The 21,638-nt window shown below is 38.7% G+C and overlaps 3 protein-coding genes across 3 annotated transcripts; 2 read left to right on the top strand and 1 right to left on the bottom strand.

Annotated features, from left to right (window-relative positions):
• Positions 1 to 8,925: 8,925 nt before the first annotated feature.
• On the bottom strand, positions 8,926 to 10,626 carry LOC115992529 (probable transcription factor At1g61730). Its single transcript, XM_031116733.1, has one exon. It carries the CDS (start codon positions 10,505 to 10,507, stop codon positions 9,203 to 9,205), a length of 1,305 nt encoding a protein of 434 aa, XP_030972593.1. The 5' UTR covers positions 10,508 to 10,626; the 3' UTR covers positions 8,926 to 9,202.
• Positions 10,627 to 13,182: 2,556 nt separating this feature from the next.
• LOC115991179 lies at positions 13,183 to 14,223 on the top strand. The gene has a single exon (XM_031114917.1). It carries the CDS (start codon positions 13,183 to 13,185, stop codon positions 14,221 to 14,223), a length of 1,041 nt encoding a protein of 346 aa, XP_030970777.1.
• Positions 14,224 to 18,148: 3,925 nt separating this feature from the next.
• LOC115991178 lies at positions 18,149 to 19,183 on the top strand. The gene is made up of 2 exons (XM_031114916.1): positions 18,149 to 18,624; positions 18,718 to 19,183. The coding sequence occupies exons 1-2, from the start codon at positions 18,149 to 18,151 to the stop codon at positions 19,181 to 19,183; spliced, it is 942 nt and encodes a 313-aa protein (XP_030970776.1).
• The last annotated feature ends 2,455 nt before the right edge of the window (positions 19,184 to 21,638 follow it).

Genomic DNA, 21,638 nt, shown 5'->3' with positions numbered 1-21,638 from the left:
GTAAAATAAATTTAACTTAAAATTAGCTTATTTTTAGTCAATTCTACTCTACTCCCCCTCTTTCTTCCCTCCATCCAAACAGGTCATTATACTTCTATAAATTTTTCTGTGTTCTAAGCGATGAACCATCGCCAAACATAAAAAACTTGTAAAATGTTTCCCAGATGCGTGACTTTGGATACAAAGTCATGGAGGTTAAATTGGTTTCATGCTCTTATATTTGTCACCATGTAACAATATTACTCACAAGACTGAGATCAAGTCCAATTGCCCGCTATTGCATCATGCAATTGCAAATTAAAGGTTAAACTTAAAAGTTTCAAAAGTTATTTTTAATCTCAGCTCTTGAATAAAAAAAATTTACCCTCTAAACTTTTTATCATTTTACTTTTACACTAATTTTTTTAACTTCTCTTTCACAAGTTAAGGTAACTTGTGAACTGCACGGTGCAACCGTGCAATACCTATTCCAATTTGCACCTGAAAATTGGAAAAGATAAGGTAATGTTTTATAAATAGCTTTTATGAACAATTCCTAAGAAGTTGACCATTTCGCCCATTGGTTCTATATTCTATAGAAGGCGGAATGATTTGATTTCACAGCCTTCATTTTTGTCAATTGAGATACAATTCAGTTCAATTTCTGCCTACCTAGCAATCGAGAGACGACCCAGCCCATAGGCTGGCCTGGCCAAGGAACACACTAGTATAGGCAACATCAATGGGTCTAAAGCAAATTGGAAAAGATTGAAAGAGATGTTGCAAGTTTATTACGCGTAGAAGCCATTGAACTTGGTTCAAAATCAACCGGTCAAAGTAGTGGAAAATTGGTAATATTGTTTTTTTCCCCCTTTTTCTTTTGCTTATAGCATTAGCATTCAAGGTGCCAAAAAAGTTCTATTTTACATCCTAAAAACCTATCTTATCTATTTTACCATCTTATTTTACAACTCACCTAACATCCCAGATTCTATTTTTAGAGGCTCTTTTATTTTTTGAGTAAAGATTAATAATTTGCATTTATTATAATTTGAAATTTCTACTTTTTCCAATCACCAAAAAAAAAAAAAAAAAAACATGGGGTGAGTTTTGTAGATTGGAGGAGTTTTAAAACTAACAAAAGAGTGATTTTATTTTGTAGGGAGTTAGTGAATAGAAGTCGAAATTTAAATCAACATAAAAGTAGGAGTTTATTAAAAATATGAAAGCATTTCAATGTAGAAATAGGAGTTTATTATTTTTGCCAATTTACTATTTTAACCCTATTTTTAAGTTTTAGGTAGGGGTATTTTTAACAATAAAAAAAATAATAACTAACTTTCTTTTGCCAATTTACTATTTTAACCCCAGTTTTAAGTTGTTGGTTAATTAATTTAGGAGTATTTTTGACTGAAAAAATAATAATAACTAACTTTCTGAATACTCTTAATATATACAAATAAACTACAACATTAAATAATATTTAAAAAAATTACTTTTTCTCTCTCTTCCCTCTTCCCCCTCTGTCTCTGTCTCTCTGTCCACAGCAACCAAAACACCATCACCACCACCCACCCCCACCAGTAAAAACCAGCCACCACTGAACCACAAGCCTCTCTCTACCACACCGCCCCAAAACCCAGCAAGCACCACCACCACCACCCAATCACTAAAAATTGAAACAACCCAGCAATCCAAAATTGAAACCCATCCCACCACCAACCACCAACCAAAAAAAAAAAAACCCCAGCAACCCCACCCCATCATCACTGCACTACACACCACCACCACCAGTAAACCCACCACCAAAAAAAATCATAGACCTAGTAAACCAGCACCACCACAAGCCATCATAGACCTACAACGTAAAAACCTGTACCAAACCCACCACCACCACCACAGCACCACCGATCTACACCGATTCAACCCACCGATTGGAGATTGGTTTCAATTCAACCCCAATCTCCGTCGTGACTTATACTCAAACCTGATCTCCACCGTGACCCGAACCCAATCTCCACCGTGAAACCCAACCAACACCCAAATGTCCACCACCAATCAAAACCCAGTAACCACTGAAACAACTCACTACTTTAAACCCATTAACCATTGATTCAACCCAACCAAAAATAGCTGAGAAAGAAACAAAGAAAAGAGAAAAAAATCAAATAGAAAGAGAAAAGGGGAAAAACAGAAAGAGAGATAGACAAAGAACAGTGGAGGTAGAAATGAGGGAGAGTCAGAGAAGAGAGAAGAGAGGGAGAAAGAAAGAATAAAAAATTAGATTTTAAGTTTACAACTCATGAACACTGGGTTATATATTTAGGAACTTATTATTCATGGGTTGTATAATTTTTTTCATATACCAACCCAGATGGAGCATGTTTTTTGGAATTTTGGTTGTAAAATAGCAACTGGGGATGTAAATGCTAGTGCTCTTAGTAAAGTTGATTAACAGTCAGGAATTACATTTAACAGTTAGTACATCCCGGGAAAAGTTTATTGATTCAATTTTTATGTTGCTCTCCTTAGATAAAGAGACAAAATTCAAAAGGATAAAAATCAATGTCATAAATGTTTGAGTTGTTCTGCTTCTGCTAGTAAACATATCCATTCAATTAAGTTGTCAGCCATGACTCTTCATGATAGGTAAAATTGGGTCAAAATACTACATTACTGTTCCTAAGTCAGTTTGGCATCTAACACGGATCTTTCTCTCTATTAAAGTAAAAGAAAATGCATTTCTACAAAGAAGTATCAATGACAGGATACCAGTAAATGCTTCCTAACTTCAAGGAAGGAGAGGAAATGAGAACACAGCAAATGTGAAAAACAAACAAAGAATTTATTTCAATCACAATTGAAGTCTGAGTCCATGAAAAAGGTTCCAATCTCAAGATTTAAACAGATTTATTACAAATTATCTTCGAAATATGAGCATAAATTGTTAATACAGTAAGAAATATCACACACGGCCCAAATCACAGTGATAAGAGCTACAAATCATAGTATACCAAATAAAGCATTCTAATCAACAACTGATTAGATGTTCATAAATCATGTGGAATATATGAAATAGACTTAATTAAATGACAAAAATACCCTTAGTTCGCAAGGGTTACAAAAATTACAATTTACCCTAGAAACAAAATTGGCATTAAAACCACATGACTCTTACTTCAATTGTCTTCGCATGTGTGCCCCCATAAAATAAATATTGGATAGACTAATTTGAAAGGTAGTATGAAATTATCTTTTATGCCTGCATAAGCTAGAGCTCGTGGGCTTAGCAAGACATCCATCCATTATGCCATAGCTTCTAAAGCAAAATTCTAAATCACAAAACCTAAGGTCCTTATTTCTTCTCATTTGGTGTCACATTACAGTACAAGGTTGCATGTCGAAAATTCTTGGGTTGAAATGAAAACACAATCTATTATATACATGATGTACCCACCACAACTTCTTAAACAAAATTCTAAAACCACATAGCCTAAAACAAAATAGATTAGAGTAAGGTCCTTATTTCTTCTCATTTGATGTCACAAAACACTACAGTTTTACATGTCGTAAATTCGTGGGTTGAAATGAAAACACAATCTTTCATGTACATGAGGTACCTAAAATGGCCTAATAACTGTTAAGCAATAATGTTGTACACTTTATACTACAATTGGTCTCAGGCAGCATCAGTATGCTACAGCCTACAGCCCATATTCAGTATTGGTGTTGCACTACATGTCAAATCTCCAACAGGTTGTATTTGTACTTGTTAATTATATTTGTTAGGTCTGTTAAGTTTGTTTCTGTTGACCATTCATTTCTCTTCATTAGTAACCATAACTAGTTGGTTTGCAATTCCTCAAAAATAAATAATAATATAGATAAGACTAATTAGAATGTGCAGTCTAACCTCCATCTAAACAGAAATGAACTCTATCAGACACATTCTACTCAAACCACTCATATACAACCCAAAGATCTCTAACACTATCTATGAATGAGACAAAATGCTTCAAGACACAAAATGAAAAAGCTTGATATCAACTATCAGCCAACACCATAAAACAAAACTCACTAATAAAGACACAAAATTTAACCATACCCACAATTCATGAAAATTGAACATCATGTTAGATTGGCTACAAGAAGAGGAGCCACCATATCAAATTAAAACTTGCATCCAATTACTAACGAGTCACATTTCTAAATTTTTTTAATCATTTATAAGGCTAAGATTTATGACGCATTTTTTCCCCAACACACATGGGCAAGAAATCAACAATTAAAATCAACACTATGTACTTCATTGCTTCTATTAATGAAGATATCAAAGTTTTTAATCAGTGATAGAGTGGTTTTTTAACTCTGAAGGGTAAATTTTTCTATATAAACAAACATGAACTTAAACATAAACATATGCATATACATGAAAGAACATACTTAATTCAACAATAAATGCATACCCTAGTGACTTAAATTTAATTATTTATATTCAAAAATTCGTAAAGAAGAGCAATTTTTATGATTTTTGAAAGATAATAGTAATAACATTTTTTTTTTCATTGTATAGTTTTATGATTGATTTAATAGTTTAAATTGATGAATGTAAACGTATAATGTGTGTATTTATTTTCAAATTTAAATAGTTACATCACAACTAATACATGTTTGCACATATTAACTTAAGAAAAATGATAAATTTAAGAAAAAAAAATCTGTATATGTTGATGAATTTCAAAAATATATAATAAATAATACATGTATATATATCTAAAATATGATATGTTTATAGATAAATAATTTTTTCGTTGTAGAATATCATTTTTTTTTATATTACAATCTTTATCTAAACTTTCATCTACATTTTTTTATTGATAATAAAAAATTACTTTGGTTTGAGTTAACTATTGGCTCTACTTTAAAGTTGGCTCTTGTCGATAGGCAACCACACATAATAAAAACTTAATAAGAAAAGATCTTTAATTATGGTCAGGATCACAATGTTGAGGTAATTAAAGGGGTAAATTTGAGTTGTAATCACAAAATGCACTGTGCCCAGAGCAATTGAATTTTTATTTGTAACAAATGCTCTTGCGTATAACTGATTACAGAAAACATCAAAATATAAAGTGAAAGTAAAAAACTAAATCGTGATTTGTAATTATACATGCCTCAAAACTGTTACATATATACTTGTTGGATAGTATGATTTACTTTCCCCAAATTGAAGACAGAAATCAAGGAATTGATTGCTTAGAGTAAATTAGAGGGTTGATGCAATCAATTATATGGATATGATATTCAAAATCAGATATTCTTGTAACAAATTGACATAGTTCTCTATTGATATACACAATTTTTTTTTTTCAAATATGGGTGTCCACAACTTCTAGAACTTTATTTAATTTATCCTAAGCTTAGGATGAATTTTTGTACCTTCTTACTCTGTTTTTATAGCCTGCATCCAATTAGTAATGAGTCACATTTCTGAATTTTTTTTAAAAAAAAAAAATTCATTTATAGGGCTAAGAAATAAGAGGCATTGTTTTCTTTTTTTCAAAACACATTAGGAAGAAATAAAAAGCACGTATTTCATTGCTTCTATCAACAAAGGTATCAAATTCCAATCAGTAATAGAGTAAAGATTTGACTCTAAAGGGTAAATAAACATAGACATAAACAAAAAACAAAAAAAAAACTCAATTTTATTTTAAAATTAATTAATAGTAAAATGCTAAAACTACGACCAATATACCATGTGAACAACAAAAATAATAAAATTTCAGAATTACTTATTGGTTGAAGGCTTTGACTCTCATAAAATAATAAAAGGTTTTAACTCTCCTATTGCACCTAGCAATATCGCTGCATTGGCATCCTAATATATAATAATAATTTGATATAATGCTGGTGGTATAACCAATCGAACTCGAGAATCCTTTCACCCAATTTCCATGGCTGTCTTTGATGATACCTCCGCCCCCAGCCTTCCCTAGATTTTCAAGGGATGCACCTTCAGTATTAAGCTTGTGCCACCCCATCGATGGTTTAGTCTATTTGGTTGGAACAACAACTTTCAGGGATAGCTGCCTGGATTTGCCCACACAGTAGAAATAATCTATAGTTTCTCTGATACAAACTTTATGGAGGTTGGGGTTGGGAATGGTGTTCTCAAACACCACCTTGTTTTGTATTATTGTGGCCATTTAGTTTGCTTTATATATTATCTCCTTTTAACCAAAATAAGAATAATAATAATAATAATAATTTGACACATTGTTAGACAATTATTCTTCTAAAAAATTTTATGTGTTCTAAGTGAATAAGCGATGAATCATAGCCAAACATAAGAAACTCGTGAAATGTTTCCCAGGTGCGTGGCTGTGGATACAATGTCACGGAGGTTAAATTCGTTTCATGCTCTTATTTTTGCCACCTCGTAACAATATTATTCACACAAGAAAATTGGAAAAAAAAAAATTAAGGTAATGTTTTATGAATATCTTTTATGAACAATTTATAAGAAGTTGACCATTTATAAACAATTTTATAATGTTTGAACTGTTTTGCTTCTGCCAGTAAACAGATCCATTCAATTAAGTTGTAAGCCATGACTCCTCAGGATAGGCATGTACAAGTTATCATCCAACAATAAAATTGGGAAAAAATTACATTACTGTTCCTAAGTCAGTATGGTAACACAGATCTTTCTCTCAATTAAAGTAAAATAAAAGGCTTTGCTACAAAGAAAGTACCAATAAAAAGATACCAGCAAACTTCATGTGAAAAATAAAGAAAGAATTGGTTTGACTCGCAATTAAAGTCTGGATCCATGAGAAAGGGCCAATCTCAAGATTTAAGCAGATTTATTACAAATTAAATTCAAAATGTGAGCATAAATTGTTAATCCAGTAAGAAATACCACACGGAGCCCCAAATAACAGTGATAAATGAGCTGCAAATCATAGTATACTAAATAAATGGATTCTAATCAACAACTGATTAGATGTTCATAAATCATGTGCAATATAAGAAATAGACACTCATTGAAGAAATGCACAAGAAGATAAATACTACAAACCTCAAAATTAATTGAACATTATTATAAAAAATTGATAGATTAAAATTCCCCTATAAAAGCATAAAAAACAAATAGATTTGGATTCCCCTGCTAAAGCAATGCCAAGGAAACCATGCACCATATTAGAAAACATCCTTTTTTTTTTAATTGTACTAGTACACACACAACTGGTCTGCCTTGACTTCTGTACTCAAGATCTCACACACCACCTTGTTCCTGGATGCACTAATTGAGCTAGTTATGTAGGACAAATTACAGAATTTGTCCACATGTACTTGTGGCCTGTTAAGGTTTAAGAGAAATTGTGGATTTAGGGTTTAAAACTTTATAACATAAGGATTAGGGTTCAAGAATGAGGAGGTTTTGTACGGAAGAAAAAAGGTAAGAAGAATTGGAAATCAAATTTCTCCACAATCAGTGGACAGTGCACTCGAACAATACAGGCTAACAATGACAGCACATCAAAAAGAAGGAAAAGCGAGAGAAATGGAGGGAAGAACAATAAGGCCAATTATACACAATGACTCTTTGTTGTACTAGTAGCATCATTAGGGCTTCTCATTTGACCAATAAACTAAGAACCTAATAAAGTAATAACTAATAAGAGACTAACTTGGACACAGAGAAATTCAAAAACCTAAGATATTAAGGATCTCCACCAAAATTCAAGACTTAATTAAACTACAAAAATAACCTTAATTCGCAAGGGTTACGGAAATTACAGTTTAGCCCTAAAAATAAAGTTGGCATTAACTTGTTAAATAAATATCCAAAAATTCTGTTGACCTTTCATTTCTCTTCATTAGTAACCATAACTAGTTGGTTTGCAATTCCTCAAAAATAAATGATAAACAAAGAAATAATAATATAGATAAGACTAATTAGAACATGTGGTATAACCTCCATCTAAACAGAAATGAGCTCCATCAGCCACATTCTATTCAAACCACTCACACAATCCAAAGATCACTGACACTATCCATGAATGAGACAAAATGAGAAAAGGCTTGATATCAACTATCAACCTACACCATAACACAGAACGCACTATCAAAGACATAACATTTAACCATGCCCACAATTCATGAAAAATTGAACATCATGTCAGACTGGCTACAAGAAGAAGAGCCACCATATCAAATTGCCACAAACAAGAATAAAAATTGTCACTGTCAAGACCTCAAGCTAACAAGTATCAACCTACACCAGAACACAGAAAACTCACTAAAAAAACATAATTCATGAAAATTGAACAACATGATGTCGAACTAGCTAATTAAAGAGGAGCCACCTTATCACACTGCCACGAACAAGAAAAAAAATTGTCAAGACCTCGAGCCAACAAGTATGAGCAATAACCCAACAGAAGCCTTTATCGGATCAACTATCCCACTTCTCTAGAGCTAAATGCCAATTACAAAAATGGCATTATTAAATAAATCTTGGACAGAAAAATTTGCGAAGTAGCATGAAATTAAATTAATCTTTCATGCCTACATCAGCTAGAGTTCATTGGCTAACATCCATCCATCATGCCACCACTTATAAAACAAAATTCTAAAACCACATAACCTAAGACATAATAGATTAAACTAAGGTCTTTATTTCTTCTCATTTGGTGTCACACTGCAGCCTGCAGGGTCACATGTCTAAAATTCCTGGGTAGAAATGAAAGCATGATCTTTTATATACACAACATACGTGAAGTGGCCAACTAACAACCCAGAACTAGTTGATTTGCAATTTCCCAAGCCTGCTTACCAGCATGCAAGATGATACACAACTCATATACAACACAAGCAAACATCATTGACACTGCAAAATCACACAAAATGAACAATTTATGATACTTACCAACAAAGAACAAAAGGAAACCACACCCACAATTTTTGAGAATTGAGCAACATCATGTCAAACTACTACAAGAAGAGGATCCGCCTTATCAAGCTTACAAGTATGGGCATAACCCAACAGCAGTAATTATAGGACCAACTATCCCATTTCTCTATAGCTAAGTACCATTTAAGCAAACAACATTATTAACATGAAAAGTGAAAAAAAAATGCAAGAGACTAGAATCAAAATATTACAAACTTCCCAAATCAATGATTATCCCCCATAAAGAACCACAACTTTACCTCAGTGGTCCTTGTATGCCTCGAGTATCAACCTGGCCTGGTCCTTAATCAACTCGGTCCGCTTCACAAACACTTCCAATTCAGCCAACTCCACCTCTTTCCACCTCTCCTCCAATTCCACCTTCTTCTCTTCATCAATCAATTTGAGCCCACGCTTTATGACCCTCTCGTCCAACCACACATTCTTATCAAACCTTAACATCCCATTCAAACAGCTCCCCAAACCCGAACCCGAACCCGAATCCCCATCAATCTCCATCTTCTCACCATACTTGTACAAAACCGGAGACGACTCCGTCAATTCCTCCTTCAAACTCCTAATCAAACTGTTACCTTTCTGATTCTTATTATTGTTGTTGCTGTTGTCCTTAGCCTTAGCTTTCCCATTTTTGTTGTCCTTAGCTTTAGCTTTCCCATTGTTGATGTCCTTAGCTTTCTCAGTCTCAGTAGCAGCTTCAACGGAGCCCCAAATCTTCTTCGACAACTCGTAAGTCTTTTGCTCGTGGGGTTTCGAAAAAGTCGGGTCTTTGCCTTTCTTTCCTCGTCCGGCATTGTTGTTGTACTTCTTCCTTAACCTCTTCATCTTGTCCACCAGCTGGGCCTTCGTGACCTCCACGTGGAGGCTCTTCTTAACGAACTCGAAAAACGCGGCGGCGTCTGCGGCGGGATCCGCGCCGCGCAAGGCGGTGTAGTCCAACATCCCTTTCAGCAATTCGATTTCGTTCTCGTCGCTCCACAGCCTCTGGAACAGCTTCTTCTCGTCCCCGCCGCCGCCGCCGCCTTTCTTCGAGTCCTCCGAGGGTGAAACGACGACGTCTTGGGATTTCGGTTCCGGGTCCTTCTTCTTGACCCGCTTCGATGGCGTGGCTTCGGCTTCGCCGTTCGGACGCTTCTTGGTGGTGGCGGAGGATCTCGTGGAGGAAGGCTTGGATCTGGGTTTCGTGGCCTTCACCGGAGTCGGGTCGGGCTCCATGGGTTTGGAGGCTAAGGGTTTGACATTCGGGTCGGGCGTGGATCCGGATTCGGTTTCAGACTCGGATTCCGACCCGGACGAAGAAGAATGGGTTTGGGGCTTGGAATTTGAGATTGGAGCAGGAGGGTCTGGTTTTTTGGGTTGGGGTTTCACTGGAGTGGATGTTAACGAATCAATTTTAGCTGCTTCAGCTTGGTGTTCTTCTTCTTCAGATGAACTTTCTCCTTCTTCTTCATCTTCTTCGTCTTCTTCATCTTCAGAGGAAGTTTCTTCTTCTTCAGAAGACGAGGCAGCTGGTGGATCGTCCAGATGAGATGGGCGTTTCGGAGCCATTAGAGAGAAATTAAATTTTAGGGTTTTGGGGAAGGCTGGGTTTTGGGAATCTGTGAGAGTGTATTTGACGATGCGTCAAAGATGAGAAAGGCTAAAAAGGGTTTAAAAGAACGATGAAAACGAGGGTGTGGAATATAAGATAAGGAGGGCGAGGAGTTCTGGCCGTTCGATTGTTTATAGTTTTGGTGATTAGATTTATTCTTGACCCTCGGATTAGTGGAATCTGAAATTATCGAAATTAGGCTTCGTGCAAAAGGGGCTTGGGGTGTGAACTCTTGTGATTGGTTCGGAAGTCAACGTGGAGTTTGGAAGCCTTACTGGCTGGAGTGTGAATTTTTTTTTTTTGGGTGATATAGGCGCGTGATGAATGTCCAATGCAACAAGGAGAGAGAAAGGCTGAAGCGCTCGGATGAGGAAGAAGATACCCTTGCTCGCAGTACCATGAAATTCAAAGATAGCCATCGTGCCTTTGAAACGAATGAGACTGGAAGAGAAAACAAAGTGGAGAGCTATAAGGATAAATTGGTGGGGGCTATTCCCGGTGCCTTTGCAGAAGCATTTGGATTTGATTGTTCAATGCAAGAAGACTTGGAATCTGATAATGAAGAAGAATATGAGCAGGATGGCAACATTAGAATAGGTTTCTCCAAGGAAGAAAAAGCCCGTATGAGAGCTCCATGGCAAAAAGCTCTTATCATCAAAACTTTTGGGAGGAGAATGGCTTTTTCCTTCCTTGTTGAGAGGGTGCGAAAAATGTGGAACCCAACTGGTGGCATGGATTACATAGACTTGGGCTATGATTATTATCTTGTAAAATTTGAATTAGTGGAGGATGTGGATTTTATACTTACAGGTGGTCCTTGGTTCATTGGCCAGCAATTTCTTGCCATAAGACAATGGGAGCCAGGGTTCAAAGCTTCCACAGCAACACTCTCTTCAGTTGCTGTTTGGATAAGATTACCAGAGTTACCCATGGAATTTTATGAGCCCAATGCTCTTAAGAAAATTGGGAGAGCCATTGGTCTAGTTCGTAGGATTGATTATCATACAGCTAATAAGGAAAGGGGAAGGTTTGCTAGGCTATGTATTCAAGTTAACTTGGATAAGCCATTGGTAAGGAAAATTTATCTTCGTAAGATTGAACAATGTGTGCTGTATGAAGGTATAAATGCCCTTTGTTTTTCGTGTGGTAGGATCGGGCATAAAGTTGAAGCTTGCCCGTTTATAGTTAGAGAGCAACATAGAGAACAGAGCTCGGAGCAAAATAAGGGGCAAACGGAGGTGCAAAGAACTCAAGGGGAAGATGGGATGAAGGGAAAGGAGAATTCTCAGGAAGATTATGGGGAATGGATGGTTGTTAGCAGGAAAAAATCTCACAACAAAACAAAGCCTGTGCAGAGCTATCCGGAGAAGAAGCAAACGGTAGAGGAACCTCTGACACAGATGTCACTAGCTTCCACAGCTAAGCCTATTGTGGCTGGGCAAAACAGTAAGAGTGGTAAAAGGAAAGTCCTGCACACGCAAAGTGTTGTGTCACAGAAGGAGACCAATGTGATGGCTACGTCAAGTATCGGTAAATCAAAACTTAGGAAGAGTGCGAAGGACAAAGGCGTGCGCGCCAATTTGAACCAGAAAAGAACTAGCTTAGTTGGACTGCAAACTAATGAGGTGGGCCCGAGCTTTTAAGGATGGGCTTTTTGTATTTGGGGCTAAAACACAAAAAGGCCCACTCGGCCTTTCAAGCTCTCTAAGTCCAAAAATACAACCAACAGAGACACACAACTCAAAGGAGAAAGTTAGCTCTGTTACTGATCATTCAAGCAGCAACGATGGAAGGCAGAGAAAAGTGGGCGATTTGTTACAAAGGAAAAGTCATTCCGGTGAGCGAGGAAACAATACGTTGGATAAAACAAGATCCAACGGATGTGTGGGGCTAGTTCGAGACCAATCTGATGGTGGCGTGGAAAAATCTGTTCCCGCTAACGGAGAGAAGCAAGCAACTGGGATATTTGCCGATGAAAGACAACGCTTGGATCCTGACTCCGAACCCGTGGTGGAGGTTCTTGACGGACCGTCCGCCTGTTCCAATACCTCTGGAGACAAGCTCAAGACCATTAGCCACAAAATCCGTAATGCAGAACTCGGAAAAATTCTTATTAGAGGCAGAAGCGAAGTTGACGGAACCAAGGATCACAGTAAGGAAGGTCCTGCAATCCAAGCCAGTGGAATGCTCGTTGATGGGCAATCTGCACGGAGTGAAGATGATTCAGTTTGCCGAGCCAGAGATGAATGGCACGATCCTAATCAAGGCATCTCAGGAAGAATTGGGGATAATCAAACATTCGGTGACTCTATTCCGGGGGAAATGGGAGTCGAGGAAGGAGTTGTTGGAGGCATGGAGGTTGAGGGACACTGAAAATTCTTCTTCTCTGTCTGGTTTCGACACTCTCTCTACCCCGTATAAAATTATGAATATATTGATTTGGAACTGCAGGGGTGCTATGAAACCCTAATTCAGAAAGACGGTTATGGACTTGGTCGATTGGCATTCTCCGATTCTCATGGTGATTACGGAGACTAGGTTGAGTGGTGCAAGAGCTGATGAGATTATTGAAGCTCTCCCGTTTGATGGGTATGCTGTGGCGGATACTATTGGGTTTGCAGGAGGAATCTAGATGCTCTGGAGATCAGATTTAGTGCATGTTAATGTCCTGGCAACTACGGAGCAGGAGATACATGCGATGATTCGGGTAAGATCTCAGTCTTTTACCTGGTTAATTAGTGCCATTTATGCAAGTCCTAGATTTGAGGAACGTTGCATGCTGTGGAATAACCTTAGGATGCTAGCCAATATGCATGATTTGTCTTGGGCCCTCATGGGCGATTTTAATGAAGTCCTTTCTGTTGATGAAAAGTATGGGGGGAATCCTATTTGTCAAAGAAGGGTTAGAGCTATTAGAGAGTGTATGAATGATTGTAGTATAATGGATCTTGGGTTTACAGGTCCAAAATATACTTGGACCAATAAGAGAGAGCTGGGAAATTTAATCCAATGTAGACTTGATAGATGCTGGATTAATCCGGGGTGGAAAGAATTGTATCCGGAAGCCAATGTAACCCATTTAGCTAGAATCAACTCTGACCATTGCCCCCTGTTATTGAACTTGTATCCTTTCTTGGGGTCTAATGTTGATAGGCCATTTAGGTTTCAGCCTATTTGGCTGAGCCATAGTGATTTTCCGGTGGTGGTGAGAGATGCTTGGGCTGGTAGGGAGGGCAATCTAGCTGAGGCTATTTCCAACTTCAAGACCAAGGCCCAAAGATGGAATAGAGAAGTCTTTGGAAATGTTTTCCTAAGAAAGAAGAAGATTTTAGCTAGGATGTTGGGTGCTGAGAAAGCATTAGCTGTATGCCCAAATAGTTTTTTGATCAATCTCCAAAAGCAATTGGCTGAGGAGTATAATTTAGTTCTCCAAATTGAAGAAGAGCTGTGGGCTATGAAATCCAGAACTAGTTGGGTTATTGCAGGGGAGAGAAATACGTCGTTCTTTCATATCTCTGCCCTCAAAAGGAGAAGCAAGAATAGAATTACTTGTGTTCAAAATAATGAGGGTGAATGGTGTCACAATGTTGAGGAAGTGAAGGAGATTTTTAACTCAAGCTTCAAGAAGCTGTATAAGACAAAGCAAGTTTTTTGCCCTACTACCCCTCAATAGAGTTCGGATTGGTGTGCTAAGCTTAGTCTTGAGGAAGCTGGTAGCATGACCAATATTCCATCTGATGGGGAAATTTGGAATGCCCTCAAATCTATGAAGCCTTACAAAGCTCCTGGTGTTGATGGTCTACATGCTGGCTTCTTCCAAAGATTTTGGCTTGTGGTGGGTGACTCGGTTAAGAGGGAGATTAAGGAGGTGTTTCTTAGACAAAAGGTTCCGGAGTACCTTAATCAAACCCTTATTGCCCTTATCCCTAAACAACCCGGCCCTGAAACTGTCAGCCATTATAGGCCCATAAGTTTATGCAACACGATTTATAAGATTATCTCAAAAATCATTGTTTTGAGGCTTCGCCACTTGCTACCTTCTCTAATTTCCCCTATGCAGACAGCTTTCCTTGAAGGGAGAAGGGGCACGGATAATGTAATAATCGCCCAAGAGCTGATTTATTCCCTTAAGAAGAGGAAGGGGAGAACAGGGGTTATGGTTATAAAAGTTGATCTTCAAAAGGCATACGACCGCTTAGAGTGGTCTTTTATCAAAATGGTGCTTGAGCACTTTGGGTTTCCGGAGAGTATGGTTAAGTTGACCATGAGCTGCGTGGCTACCATTAACACAGCCTTATTGTTCAATGGAAGCAAGCTGGATTCTTTCCAACCCTCTAGAGGTATAAGACAGGGAGATCCTATTTCTCCCTATTTATTTCTTCTGTGCATGGAATTCCTTGGAGCCCATATCACTAGTATGTGTGAAGGTAGGAGATGGGACAAGGTTAGGGCATCTAGAAGTGGGCCTAGCTTTTCTCATGTGTTTTTTGCAGACGACTTGATGCTCTTTGCTAAGGCAAATAGGAAGAATTGCGAAGCCATTATCGAAGTTTTGGATAATTTCTGCAACCTTGCTGGGCAGAAAATTAATCTTGAGAAATCGAAAATTCTGTTTTCTCCTAATGTTATTGGTGGAAGGAGAAGAGGCATTTGTAGAAGATTGGGGATTACCGAAACTAGTAACTTAGGTAAGTACCTTGGTTTTCCCATCATTTACCAAGGTAGAATGGGGAATGCTTATAACTTTGTGATTAATAGAATTCAAAGTAAGCTGGATGGTTGGAGATCTAAATTATTGTCGAAGGCTGGTAGATTGGTGCTTGTTAAAGCTGCTGCAACCCCTGTGGCAGAATACTATATGCAGTGTCAATCTCTTCTTGCTAAGGTTTGTGATCAAGTGGATAAATTAATAAGGGACTTTTTATGGGGTTCAACAGAAGAAAAAAGGAGACTGCATTTAGTTGGATGGGATAAGGTGACACTTCCCAAAGAACTTGGTGGATTGGGGCTGTATAAGATGAAGGACAGAAACAATGCGCTGTTAGCTAAGTTGTGTTGGAGACTAGCGTGTGAAAAGGAAGCTCCATGGGCAAAAATGATCATAGCCAAGTACCTTTCCCCTAGGAGAATGACTGAAGAAGGGAAGAAACTCCCCTGTTCTAGCTGTTGGGCAGCGTTTAAGAAGTGAGGTCCGGTTTATGTTAAAGGGCTTAAATGGTCGGTAAAAAATGGAGAGCCAGTGAAGTTTTGGGTTGATTTTTGGCTTCCAATGGGTGTGTTGAGATCTGTTATTGAGGGTCCTTTGAACCGCAATGAAGATTTGATTACGATGAAGCAATGTTTTGATCATAATTATGAATGGCAAGGCCATAGCCTATCCTTTGTTCTGCCTGACCATATTCTCAATGCCATTAAAGCTACTCCGCTGTCTTGCAATCAAGAGGCAGAGGATACGCTTCAATGGGCCTTCTCCAAGAACAGTTTTTTCTCGTTGAAATTTGCCTACCTTTTGGCAAGGGGTTTAAACCCTTTGAACCTTGAATCGGTTTCGATAGCCTGGGTGTGGAAGGTAGAAACTTTGCCTAAGGTTCAATTTTTCCTTTGGCTGTGTCTGCATAACAGTGTTCCTACCGGGGATGTTTTGGGTTCAAGGGATTTAAGTCTTGATCCCATTTGTTGTTTATGCAATAAATACTTTGAAACAATTGATCATTTATTAAGGGGCTGTGAGTATGCTCAGTTTTTTTGGCAGCAACTTCATTTCCCGCTTAGCCTGAGGGAAACTTTTGACTTGCCGGTTTGTGAGTGGCTCGAAGCTAGCTGCAAAACTGATATCAAGTCCAGATGGATGGGCATCCCATGGAAGATATTGTTTCCCATGGGTGTGTGGAACTTATGGCTTCATAGGAATAATGTTATCTTTAGGACAGGTAGGGTGGACCGGTCATGCTTCAGGAAAAGCATCAAAGATGGTGCTGAATATTTTTCTGTTGGGCTGAATGCTAAGATGCCTAAAGCTAAAACTCTCATTACAGTAGGGTGGGAGAAACCTCCTATGGGATGGGCTAAGCTTAACTCAGATAGGGCTGCTTTTGGTTCCTCTGGTCGTGCAGGTGGTGGCGGCATTATTAGGGACCATGATGGGAATTGGTTGAAAGGTTATGCTAGGCCTCTTGGGTGTACCAACAGCTGCATGGCAGAGTTGTGGGCTTTAAGGGATGGTCTCCTAATAGCTAAGGAGATGGGGTTAAGCAACCTCATCATTGAGTTAGATGCTTTAAGTATTGTTCTACTCATGAATAACAATACCAATAATTTGTTAATGGAGCCGTTGCTTACTGATTGCAGGAACTTGGTGAAAGAGATTCCCAACAAGCAGATAATCCACATCTATAGGGAAGCTAACCAATGTGCTGATGCGTTGGCCAAGCTTGGAGCTAATAGCTTAGACTCTTTTGTAATTTTTTTGTACCCACCGCCTGTGGTGGATAGTTTGTTAGCGGCTGATAAAGCTTGCGTTCGTTGTAACAGACTTATAAATTCCTAAGTTTAATGATAGTTCTTTGTTGACCAAAAAAAAAGAATGTCCAATGCAACTAAATTGACATGAGGGCACCCCACAGTCAAGGCCCATCGAGACAAACGTACACGAGGGCACTTCAAGAAGTACTCAGAACGTGGGCCTGAGTAATTTCATTCGTCTAACACCCGTCCAAGTGGGCCTAAAACCCAAGCCCAATGCAAAACCCAACTTCTTGAACCGATACATGTTGAGCCCAAGCCACACTACTAAAACATCCCAAGCCTATACACCAAATCACTTCACAGAAAACCTAAGTTTTACATCGCCCCCAATCTCCTCACCTCAAACCACCAAATCACAACTAACCCCAAACACTTGCTTAGTCCTATAGTCACAGGAGCATCAACCTACTCAATCATCCTTGCCACCACCCTCATCCAACCCCAAGAGAAAGGTCACAGACAAGGAGTTCAAGTTTTTTTCCAAGCGACTCAAAAAGCAATAAGTAGTCTGGAACCAATCTACCTTGATCCTAAGATAGCCACGCTCATTCCATAGCCGAGGTTGGAACTCTTCATACTAAATGAAAGGAAAAAAATATATTTGTAATTTTTTCTCCCATGGTTACTCTTCCCACAGCACACCTAATTCTGATCATCAATACTCTCCTAATTCTATGGCCAAGGAGGCGGGCCTTATCATGCCCCCACCATCCATGAAGTTTCTTGATTGGAACTGTCAAGGCATATGCAATGCCTCAACAATTCGAGCCTTAAAGGGTCAAATAAAAAGGGCTAGGCCCGATTTAATTTTCTTGTCTGAAACTAAGGCTCTAGCCAGTAGGATTGATTTTGTTAAAAGCTTTATTAGATTTGATAACATGTTAGTTGTTGAAGCAAGTGGAAAAATAGGTGGACTCTATGTTTTGTGTAAAGATAGTATCTTGATCAGTGAAGTGGAATTTAATAAAAGCCTCATTGCAGTCTAGGTCTCAAATTCTGTTTATGAGTGACTCATGGTTGAGTTCTATAGACCTCCTTATTTCTCCAAAAAGAAAAAGGCTTAGGAAAATCTCATGGCTCTTTTTGAGTCCCATCAAGGACCCTGGATGTGTATAGGCGACTTTAATTTTATTCTCAATAAGGATGAAATTTTAGGGGGAAGGAAAGGATGCTCATCAACCAACAATTATCTCAATGAGTTGATGTTCGAATTCGGAGCCATTGACTTGGGGTACACTGGAAGTAAATACACTTGGGCTAAAGGCATATGGGGAAAAGCTTCAATCAAGAGAAAGCTGGACAGAGGCAATAGAGGCATAGCAAATATATCATGGAGGTTGGCATACCCGAGAGCTTCAATCACCTATCTAGGAGCAATCAGCTCCAATCACACACGAAAACTTCTCAAAACCAATCCACAAACTAGTTTCGCTCATTGCCCTTTCAGATTCGAAGCAACTTGGCTTAGAGATGAACGATGCTACTCTGTCATCGAAACCGTGTGGAAAGAGCATGTAAAAGGATCAAAGTTCATCAAACTTTACAAGAAGTAAGCCTTAACCAGGGATGCCCTTCGAAAGTAGAATAGAGAAGTATTCAGCAATTGTCATGATAAAATTAACTCTCTATTCCAAGCTATCAGGGCAATCCAAGAAGAACCACCAACAGAGAATAATGGAGTTCTTAAGGTAGCACTTCAATTTGAACTCTTGGAATGGCTGTCAAGAAGCAAAACTCTATGGCGTCAAAAATCTAGAGAACTTTGGCTCAAGCTCGGAGATAGAAATACCAAGTTCTTCCACCTTTCCTCAATCATTAGACGCAAAAGAAACAATATTGACGCTATACGCGACAATAATGGCTATTGGATCACAGAAACCAACTCCATAAGAAATTTATTCTTGGACAGCTACAAGACCTTGTTCAAGCAAGAGGAAGTCAACTTCCCTCCCAATCTTGAGCACCTGGCTTTGCTGTGCAAAACCGAGGATGAAAACTCTAAGCTTTGCAAGATCCCCATCCTAAATGAAATAAAGTCTACTCTGTTCAACATGCCAGGTCTCAAAGTTCTTGGACTTGATGGTTACCCTGTAACATTTTACAAGTAGCTCTGGCCAACCACAGGAAATGATGTCATCAAAGCAGTCACATTTTTCTTCACCAATTGGACTATGCCCAAGGGGGTAAATTCTTCTCTCATTGTTCTCATTCCTAAAATTGCTAATCCTTCAATTACTCATCATTTCGGGCCTATAAGCCTTTGCAACGTTGTGTATAAAGTCATCTCAAAGCTTCTTGTTGCAAAGCTCAGACCACATCTCGACAAAATCATCTCCCTTGTGCAATCAGTGTTCATACCCAACAAATGGATTGCAAAAAATCAAGTCATTATCCAAGAGACTTTTCACAACATCAAGACCAGCAAAACCAAACCAAGGTTGATGGCAATCAAGCTAGATCTCCAAAAAGGTTACGACAGGGTTAGCTGGAAGTTTATCCATGCTGTGCTCCTACATTTGGAGTTCAATGAGGTTTTCTCTAACTGAATCCTCTCCTTCATCTCTTTGGTTACTTTTGAAATCTTGGTCAATGGTGGCAAATCCAAGAGTTTCAAACCTAGTAAAGCCTAAGACAGGGTGGCTCGCTCACCTCCTATTTATTCATTCTAGGTTAAGAAATTCTCTCAAGACTGCTAGACCAAAAGCTTAGGCAGAAAAATATTAGTGGCATCAAGACTAGTATAAGCGGACCAACAATCACTCATGTGATGTATGCTGATGACATCATTCTGTTCTTGAAAGCCACCAAAGATGATGCAACAACTATTTCTTGGGTCCTAGATAAATACAGTCTCTGGTCTGGGTAGCTTGTCAACAAAAGTAAGTTCGAAATTCTTTTCTCCAAACACACGCAGAGATCCTCCCAAAGGGTTGTAAAAAATATTCTCCACATCAAGTTCCTCAAGAAAGATGTTAAATACTTAGGAGCACCTTTCTTGCTATCCAGAGCCCTGTCAAAGGACTTTGCCTACCTCCAAACAAAGCTAGAAGTCAAACTCGTAGGTTGGAGAAGTAAGTGTTTGTCTTAGGCTGGAAGGAGGATTCTCATAAACTTGGTTGCTCAAGCCTTACCCAACTACACCATGTCCACATTTAGCGTTCCCAACAAAATCTACAACAATCGTGATTCCCTCACTAGAAGATTTAGGTGGAAACCCAAAAATTATGACGAGAAATTCCTTGCGTTGAGATCTTGGGACAAGCTCTGTTTCCCAAGGAAGCAAGGTGGTCTTGGCTTTAAAAAAGTTATAGATGTCAACAACGCCATTCTGGCCAAATTAGCTTGGATGATAGCATCCAAAAGAGACAGTCTTTGCATAAGCATCTTGAGAGCAAAATACAAAATCAGTAGCAACTAGCTTTTCTCAGACCCCCCTAAGCATGCTTCACCTATTTGGAGAGCCATTGAGCAAGCAAAGAAAGTCATAGTTAAAGGGGCATGCTACTCCATCAAGGATGGGATGTCCATAAATGTATGGAAAGATCTATGGGTCCCTTGGATACAAGGCTTCGTCCCTATTCCAAGGAATGAGGATACGACATAGGTCCCCTTTTTGGTGAGTCAACTTATTGATCTTAAGCTTCACTGTTGGAAACCTATGCTAGTCAAAGAGTTGTTCGAACCCCAATCTGCACAAGCCATCCTCTCATTGCTGCCCATCTAGGCCTAACTGTACAAGCTCATTTGGGTCCCTGATTCTAAAGGCCGCTTCTTTGTAAAATTGGCATATCTTGCTACCATTGAACCCACCTCACCACTCCCCCATTCTGGCACCAATTGGACAAAATTGTGGAAGTTGAATGCCCCAAAAAGGATAAAAATGCTTTTATGGAGAATCGGAGTTAATGCTTTGCCCACCTGGGAAAACCTCATGCCCAGGCTTTAGATTGAGGACCCAAGTTATGTTTTTTGCAAACAAGAAATTGAAAATCTAAGCCATCTCTTTTTCAGATGCCCTGCCTCCAAAGCTCTTTGGTTTTCTATTGGGAATTCAAAACTAAGCAGCTAGACATATCCCACCCTGATGATATTGTAAAGGTGGTGCTAGACCCCCCAAGTGGCTTCAAAGTAGCTCATTACCAATGGCAAACCTCCCTCCTCATGGGCCCATGGCCCTAACAATTGAAGAAATTTGGCACTCAAGGAACAACACTATCCACCATAATTCACCCTAGGATGTGGTTGCCTCCACTCAACATATACACCACAAATTCCATGAATTCTCCCTAATCTCTCATCCCACAAATTCCCCAAAGCCTCTGCCAGCATAACAGCTCTAGTCTCCCCCCCCCCTTTTCTGTGAACTGGCTCAAACTCAACGTAGATGCTGTCATCTTAGAATCTCACGCCGCAATAGCAGTCCTCACCAAGGACCATCTCGAGGTGCCAATCAAAGTCTGGGCAAGAACCATTAAAAAAGCTTCGCCTTTGCAAGCTGAAAACGAAGCTCTACTTTGGGCTATCCAACAAGCCAAATCCGAAAAATGGAGATATAGATCTTTG

The sequence above is a fragment of the Quercus lobata genome, chromosome 5 (genome assembly GCF_001633185.2).
Source record: "Quercus lobata isolate SW786 chromosome 5, ValleyOak3.0 Primary Assembly, whole genome shotgun sequence".
NCBI classification, from domain to species: Eukaryota; Viridiplantae; Streptophyta; class Magnoliopsida; order Fagales; family Fagaceae; genus Quercus; species Quercus lobata.
This window is presented reverse-complemented; position numbering and strand designations above follow the sequence as displayed.

Bases quoted from the DNA above. Each gene is read 5' to 3' on its own strand.
- LOC115991179 (XM_031114917.1), top strand. From the start codon at position 13,183: ATGCTCTGGAGATCAGATTTAGTGCATGTTAATGTCCTGGCAACTACG.
- LOC115991178 (XM_031114916.1), top strand. From the start codon at position 18,149: ATGGCTCTTTTTGAGTCCCATCAAGGACCCTGGATGTGTATAGGCGAC. The intron at 18,625-18,717 runs GTAAGCCTTAAC...CCAAGCTATCAG, and splicing joins TTCATCAAACTTTACAAGAA to GGCAATCCAAGAAGAACCAC.
- LOC115992529 (XM_031116733.1), bottom strand. From the start codon at position 10,507: ATGGCTCCGAAACGCCCATCTCATCTGGACGATCCACCAGCTGCCTCG.